The sequence below is a fragment of the Microtus ochrogaster genome, assembly GCF_000317375.1.
Source record: "Microtus ochrogaster isolate Prairie Vole_2 chromosome 14 unlocalized genomic scaffold, MicOch1.0 chr14_random_1, whole genome shotgun sequence".
In the NCBI taxonomy this organism is placed as follows: domain Eukaryota; kingdom Metazoa; phylum Chordata; class Mammalia; order Rodentia; family Cricetidae; genus Microtus; species Microtus ochrogaster.
Genome location: NW_004949096.1, coordinates 26,705,743 through 26,714,006, shown reverse-complemented (window position 1 = coordinate 26,714,006; position 8,264 = coordinate 26,705,743). Strand labels below are relative to the sequence as shown.

The 8,264-nt window shown below is 44.0% G+C and overlaps 1 protein-coding gene across 1 annotated transcript in view; it reads left to right on the top strand.

Moving 5' to 3' along the window:
* The window catches only part of LOC101991587 (G-protein coupled receptor 176), a 180,242-nt gene extending 175,394 nt beyond the window's left edge, over positions 1–4,848 (top strand). The window contains exon 12 of the mRNA XM_026787743.1: positions 4,612–4,848. Within this exon, the coding sequence (XP_026643544.1) occupies positions 4,612–4,701 (90 nt within the window). The 3' untranslated portion in view covers positions 4,702–4,848. The remainder of the gene's footprint in view (positions 1–4,611) is intronic.
* The last annotated feature ends 3,416 nt before the right edge of the window (positions 4,849–8,264 follow it).

The window sequence follows — 8,264 nt, the reverse complement described above, 5'->3', positions numbered from 1 at the left end:
GCAACCACATGGTGGCTCATAACCATCTGTAATGAGGTCTGGTGCCCTCTACTGGCCTATATGCATGCACACAGATAGAATATTATATACATAATTTTTTTATCAATAAAAAAAAAAAAAAGAACCTGACACAGTAATGTCCTGGACCACTACTGTCCCTACAAACGTAACAAAAACTGCATCTTTGGAAAGCTCCCCAATAGTTAAGAAGGCAGAAAGAAAATAGAGAAATGATATTTAGCCCAACACACCCCAACTATGTTAATGTGTTGTGTCTACTTCACATGTCTCTGAAATGTAGCCTGTGAGCCACAGAACACATCATGGTCTGACTGGCCCGGTTCAAGGGCACAGCCTCACAGGGATAGTGACTGTCGTGGCTCCAGAGAACAAAATGACAGGTGGTGCTCATGCAGGCTGAGTTATCCTTTTCCAAAGCATTTTCATCTAATTTTACTTTTCTGATGCTGTAGAAGAAATTTCTACTAACACTAGGGAAAGGTTCTGTGGCAGTGTTTATGCTCTCAGAGTGAGTCTGAGCCGGGCTGTTAGATTAGATCTTTAATACTGGTGGGTAAGGGTGAAAACGGAAATCTCACGGTCACTGAAACCTCATGTGTGGTCTCGGAAAAGAAAGACTACTCTTAATTTTCTCTTAATTTTCCCTTTCCGGTAGATGGAGAGGTAGGCAGAGGAGACCTGTTTGGAGTCAAGTCACTCACAGCACGGTGTCTGACTGACAGGATGGGGATCTGTCAATTTGTTTTTCTTTTCTTTCTTTATTTTTACCATTGTGCCCTTTATGCTGGGAGAGGTGAGAAAAGATGATCCGGGGTGCAGTGCAGGCTGGGTGCCTTCATAGAAGAACTGCTGGGCTCCCTCTCAGCTGGAGCTGTTTTTGCCTCCCAAGGCCTGAGTGTCTCAACAGCATTTTTTTGGCTGCTGTCTGCTAATGTGACCGTTATTTATCCCAGATCACGGGATGCATCAGGTATTCCAGGAAGGTGTCAGCACTTGATCAACCAGCATCAGCTTCATGAGATAGATGGTGTTTAGGCTCCATCGCCTCTAAAATGCTTCCCACAGAAGTGGAAGGGTTTCTGGGTATGCGGCGGCTTTACACTGTTCTCTCCCTGCCTGCCCTGTCCTTGCTCTTGGGCTCCCCTTCCCTTCCTCATCCTTCCCTGGTCTCCTCTCCCTCCATCCCTCTTTCATACCCTTCTGCTGCTGCTTCTTTCTCTTTGTAACTAGATGCACTTTGTAATTGAAAAACAAATTCCTTTGTGCCTAACTTGAAACAACAGAGAACCATTTCAGGAAATAAAGAAAGCAAATTTATTGAGAGAGTTCTTTCTAGTTGTAAAGTACTTATGCAAATATGGTCAGCATTCAGATTTATCTACATAGTAAAAATGATGTTTTAGGGAACCTGGCAACTTAGAGAAATATGTGTCCCCTAAATTCATCCCCCACCATACAGACACAGACATCAACACAGAGACAGATGTACATAGATACACATGGACACACACAGACACACACACAATACATACACACAGACACATACAAACACACACACAGACACACACAGACACACAACACATATACACAGAGACATACAAATATGCACACATATGTACCCTTTATTCTTTCCTTTCCTCTGTTCCTCTTTTACTTCTTTCTCTTCTTTCATTATCATTTTACAAAGCCTAGGTCATACCCTTGCATATATTTTAGAGTCTCACTGTTTTGTTTGATAATGCACAAGGCAGGGCAGAGAGATCACGAGTGGTCAGGAGTAGGTCCTGTGCTTGCAGAGGACCCACACTGGGTTCTGGTCACTCATGTAGCGTAGCTCATAACCATGTGTATCTCCAGCTCCAGGGGACCCAACACCTCTGGCCTTTGAGAGCATCTGCACTCATGTGCAATCCCCCATGCATACTCACAATTAAAAATAATAAAAATAAAGCATTTTAAAAATAGACAATGGATGATTTAATAGTATGCTATCATATGACTATTGAATGATTCCACTCTTGGTTCATGTCTTGTTATGTCAATGTTTTGTTGTTATAAATCATGATAGTATGAGTGCATGTTTGTGCCATTATTTTCTTTGGATGTATTATCATAACTATCAGTGCTGGAGATCAACCTCATATCTATCACCGAGTTACATCCCAGCCTTTAGTTTTTGACCCAGGGTCTCGCTATGTAGCTTAGACATTTGAGATGTTGCTCTTCCTGCCTCAGCCTCCCAAGTGCTGGAATTACAACCTTTAGCTGGTAGGACGCATTCGTAAGTGGAATTGCCTGGAGTAGATGTGGGAAGGGTTTGGGTACCAAATTGGCTTCCAGAGAGCTTTTTTTTTTTTTTTCCCCAGAGAGCTTTTTAATCTGTAGTCTCACTAACAGAGTCTAGAGAGCTGGACCTGTGCCTGCAGTGGTAGCATCCTTTTTAATTTTGCCAATCTGATAATTTCAAGATGATGTCATGCCTTAATTTACATTTTTGGATTCTAGAGAAGTTGAATGTGCTTTCAAATATTTATGAGTAGTTTGTATCTTGGAGCATTTATTTATCAAGGTATTTTTCTTTTAAAAATCTGTCTTTCTATATGTAGAGCATATACTTGCTGTCATACATGTTCCACATTTAACTTTTTCCTAAATGTTAATTCTGACTGTTGCTCTCTGACATTAAATTGTTTGCGCCCTTCTTTCCCAATGGAGTCACTGGTGAGAATCGTTTTTGGCTGTTGCAACTTGTTTTTCATTTCTTGAAAGGATTCATCAAAAGTATTTATTTTCTTTTATGTGTGAGCCCTGCACTATCTCTAGACTGTGTTTTGAGGAATGCCCCTCAAATCCCCAGCTAATTACATCACGAAAGTACTTGGCATTAGCTTTGAAGACAGCAGCTAATCTCTTCTTTGCTGCACTTCTTAGCATCTAAGGTTCAGATAAGCAATGACAAGTAGAAACAGAAAAAGCTATTTTTTATTGATTAGTCAGCTTTTAGTATTTAAATATAATTGAGAAGTAGCAGTTGCACCCTTTGTATTTTTGTTCATTTAGCTTTTACATTTTATAAAATTGTGTACAACCGACATGACCTAAACTCATCCTTCAGGGAATGTCCTCAGCGAGTTGCTCAAGCAAAGGTTAATCATCAGTGCTCTTGATAGTCTATTGTGATGAGGCACCGTGTGACAGGGCCACCCACTGTCATGAAGATAGCATGGTGATATTAACTTTAACTATGGATTATAATAAAATTAAGGTTCAACGAGATGGCTCATTGGGTAAGGCATTTGTTTTGTAAGCCTGATGACCTAAATTGAGTCCCAGGAGGCCACAGTGGAAGGAGAGAACTCACTCTCAAAAGTTGTCCTTTGACCTTCACACAGGTGCTGTGGCAAATGTGTGCACGTGTGCGCGTGTGCATGCACATGCGCACAAACACACACACAGACACCCCCCACAGAAACACAGACAACACACTCCACAACAAAAATAAAAATAAATAATTTTTAAAAGATAACAAGAGTAAATCTGTATCTCTAAGAATTAACATTAAGTAGGGAACACAAGACAAAAGATAAAACTAGTGGGTATATAAATAATCACGAGAGGCTTTGAAGGATGGATGCATCGTGGAAGATGGTAGGCAAGAAAGAAAACATGGCAGGTAGAGGTTGAGACGTCATTCCAAGAGGAACGGAGGTCTACAGCCGAGGAGGAGCAGTTGGGCACCAGACGCCACAGGGTATGTCTGGGTCGTGGCAGCCACAGTAGGCAGCTGGCAGAGGGCATCGAGGCAGTGGTCAGCAGTGCTCCAGGGTCTCACCCAGAGAGCCAGTGAGTTGCTTTGCCAATGACATGGCTACCACATGAACCTCAGGAAAACAGTCTAAAACACGGGTATAGGGGAGGCGAGAGAAATAGTGCCCACAGAGAAGCAAGATGGCGATCTAAGGGACCCAAACTGTCCTCTTCTAGGACTCTGTCTGCTGAGAACACATAAATACTGTTAGTGCATCCTACTATAAAATTGGGGCAAGCAGTGGCCTGAAAAAGAGAGATCTGTGAGTGATTGCGGGTCTCTACCTCCCTCACTGTAGATATGTCTGCACCTTTTCACTGGGTGACTTTGTGTCTTTAAAAGTGAGTCCATGGCCGGGTGATGGTGGCTCACGCCTTTAATCCCAGCACTCGGGAGGCAGAGGTAGGCAGATCTTTGTGAGTTCGAGGCCAGCCTGGTCTATAAGAGCTAGTTCCAGGACAGGCAGAGCCACAAAGAAACCCTGTCTCAAAAAACAAAACAAAAAACCAAACAAACATAAACCAACCAACCAACCAAAAAAACCAACAACCCCCCCCCCAAAAAAAAACCCAAAAACAAACAAAAAAAGTGAGTCCATGCCTAATGAGAGCTTGGTACACTGCTGTGCTCAAATGCAGGACTTCATTGGCCATTGTAGACGGCATCTGGATCACTTTCTTTCCTAACGTTTGGTAGGCCTTAGTCGTTCATTTAAAGTCTTTAGACAAACCTACGGTTCTTAAAGTTTGACATGTTGATTTCTGTATTCTTAACCACAGCAGGTTGAGGAATGCCCAATGATAAGCCACAGTAAATGGGATCTGCGGATTACGTGGAGATGGCTACTTGCTAAAATCCTTGAATCAGAGTGAAAAAAATACGCCACTTGTAAAGTATAACTATTTTCTTTATTTTTTTTTTATATACGTCACGGTTCTCAGAGTGTGCATCCCTCTGCAATTTAAAATTTAATTGATGTGGCAACTAACAGTTGTATCTCACTGACACGTGATGTTCTGATGTATGTGTACACAGTAAGAAAATTAAATTCAGCTAATAAACACAGCCACCACCTCGCTTTATTGTTTCCCTGCGCATAGTGAGAACGTCTCAAATCTATTCCTTAGGTTTCCTGCAGCTGGGATACGATCTTCGTGCCAGCCTGGCAGCTAGGTGGCATAGCCATCATTACTTCTGTTACCTACAGGCAGGCGACAAAACCAAGACCCTGACAGACAGCAGGGACTTGCCCATCCCCCACATTTCCTGCCTTCTTGGACAGCACTGTTAACACCATTGTTTTAAGCCTCCTTTACCAAGACCGGTTGAGTGTCTCCAAGGCCAAGGGCCTCTCTCTGCTGCGCAAGTCATTTCGTTGCAGGCTGCTTACCCATGGTGTTCAGATCTTTGAAAGGCGAGTCGGTCCTTTCCTGAGTAGGGTAACAATACGGTTCCAGCTCACACAGGTGGTTAGGATAGTTAACTCTTACTCTGGCAGATGTTTTGGGAAATGAGGTGTAGCGCTAGGTCAAACACCACGCACTGGGCTAGGTCCTCCCCCAGAGGCTTTATTGTTGTGTTTAAGCGCAGGGGGTAAAGCGGGCCGCAGCATCTTTCACTGAGCCTGTGGTCATGGAGTGTGCCTCATTCATCAGCGCATCTGCAAGGGCACAAACCTGGCAGAAACTCTTTCACACCATCTTTACGCGGTTCCTGTGGCTTGTACACTGGGCTGTTCAGGAGCTACCAGACCATAAAATCCAGCCAGCAAGAAAGCTGGAAGTCACACAGCCCAAAGGTTTATTAAGTGGCATGAAGCACTATTGTCTTGTGCATGTGTTAAATCAATGCTGTCAGCACAGGACTGTTAAAAAAATCTTGGCTAGTAATAACACGAATAGCACTTTACGGCTGCTAGTAATAACATGAATAGCTCTTTACAGCTTCAAAAGGAGATAAAGAAAGCTCTTAGTCAGCGCTCTGATGGCATCCTAGCACACGTCCTCCTCCGTTTGGTTTTAAGAGGACTTTGCTCTTGGCAGATGCTCTTGCTTCTGGCAGCAGACTCTAATTATCATACAAATTAAGCTGGGAACTGAGGGGAGGCGCCCAGCCTGGCCCTAGCTGCTTGGACCATAGTTTCAAGGGCTACAATGCCAAGCAGGCATAATACATAATGCCGGGCCAGGCCTTTGGGAGGACGGGGCTCTGCTCTGTTCCTTCCCACCGAGTTCCACTGCAGGAACCTTAAGTGGCTTAGCTGCTGTGCACACACTGGGACCATTCTTTCTCTTTTCTCTCCCCACCCCCACCCCAGCTTCTTACCCAGGGTTGTCTCTACAGCGTTCCATGAATTAGCCTAACCCACCTGCTCTCATTCAGTGGCTCACATTATGTTTCGGCAGCCGTTCTTACACACGAGATTACAAGTGTCTTCACCTGAATCACTTGTAAGTCGTCCTGAAATTGAGGGTTAGGGCTTTCCTTTCCGAGGGTAGGTAACAGGCTTTGCTGTGTTGTGTGAGGGGATTAAGCCCTCCATTTAAAAGCCAAAGATAAAGACGCGGATGATGAATTATTTTTTTTTTTCTGTATTTTATTCAAGCCAGCGTGTCATTCAGAACTCAGTAATGCCTGCATTTCATGGGTGAAATGATGCTAAGCACTTAGGTAGCTCAGGGATGTGCGTCGCGGAGCCCAGCGAGTATAAAAACAATTGTGATCCTTGGAGTGGAATCGGGATTTTTAGTTGCTAAACATTTCCCACATAAGCTATTTTGTTTGGACTTTAAATAATCCTTGGCAGGGGTAACTTGGGGTTAATGTGAGGTGAATATTAAGGCCCCGGGATTGGCGGCACAGCTGGTACCCAGACATCCAGACATACATGCCACCTCCTTTTTTAGTGGGGTGATTGTTTCTTTCACTTCATTCTGTTGATTGACTTCAGGTTTCTATGCCCCATTAGCTCACACCTGTCTCAAGTTCCTGGTCAAATTATCACCCCCCCCCATTAATATTCTTTCTATTTTTTTTTTAACTAGACTTTTGGAACTTGATCATAATTTGTAGCACCTAAAAAGAATCCCTTGGGAACATTTTGTGTAAATTTACATTTTGCTGACAGTATAAACATTTCCCCCACTCTGGCAAAGAAAGCTGTTCTACCTTAAAAACAACAAAACAAAACAAAACAAAACAAAAGCCCAAAACACAACAAAAACCAAACCAAAACAAAAACCTCCCTTTTCTTCCTGTGCTCTACCTCCCCACTTCCCACTAGTCCATCTCTATGTTCGTTCATTCCCTCCGTCCCTCCCTCTCTCCCTTTCTCTGTTCCTCTTTTGTCCATCTCTGTTCCCTTCCTTGCTCCTTTCTTACAAGGCTTTAAGCCTCTTGAGAGAATTGCGAAGAGGGTTTACTGGGGAAAATCCCTTTCAGAACCAACTAGTTCAAAAAGAGACTCGCAGATGGCTTTTCTTCAGAGAGGAGATTCGGATGGGTGGGGGGTTGCCCGTCCTGGCTTTTCTTCAGAGAGGAGATTCGGATGGGTGGGGGGTTGCCCGTCCTGGCTTTTCTTCAGAGAGGAGATTCGGATGGGTGGGGGGTTGCCCGTCCTGGCTTTTCTTCAGAGAGGAGATTCGGATGGGTGGGGGGTTGCCTGTCCTGCTCTCTTCCGTCCCCATAAGGAACCCGAGCGTCCACCCATCCCTCTGCCGGATTGGCTTCACCTGGTCAGGGTCGGCACTTTGGAAAGGAATGACCAATGTCTAGAATGTTGATTCTAGAACTTAATTTCCTGAAGAAGTTTTAGCCTTGGTGGTTCCAGGCGGAACCATGGGGGTGCCTGAGCCTGTGATATGTTGGAAATGAGTATGAATGAGCGGGCAGAACTGCCTACGCCTCATCCCTGCAAGCTTTACAGCCAACAACAGGGTTCCAGATAAATCAAATGCCCACTGCTCAGACTAGATCTAAATGACGTCGCTCTAGTCACGGAGAATTTGCTAACTGTAGGTGCTGCAAGGTCATAGGCTCGGTTGATTTAAAGAAATCTCTTAAAACCTCAGCACTGTTTAGATTAGACACCAAGTGGTGCACATTCTTTCTAGTGTGCAGGGTCCCTTGGCTTTGAACATGCCGGGGCTTCTTGACAAGTTATAGGGCTTTGTTGTTTTATTTACTTTCTTAATTATTCGTTCATTTACAGCTTTTGTGCACAGGGCTTATGAAGTGACCTAACTTCACCTAAACACTCAGCCAAAACTCCTGTACCAGCCAAATTTCATAGCTTGGAAAATCTTGAGAGTCATTTTGCTGAGACCTATTGTGTGATAGTGTAGATATCTGACTCACAGCCTTCGGGCATGGCATTTTGAAGAGGGTGTGGATGGTGCTTTCGCTCTCAGGTAACCACCTTATGTAAGGCGAGGCA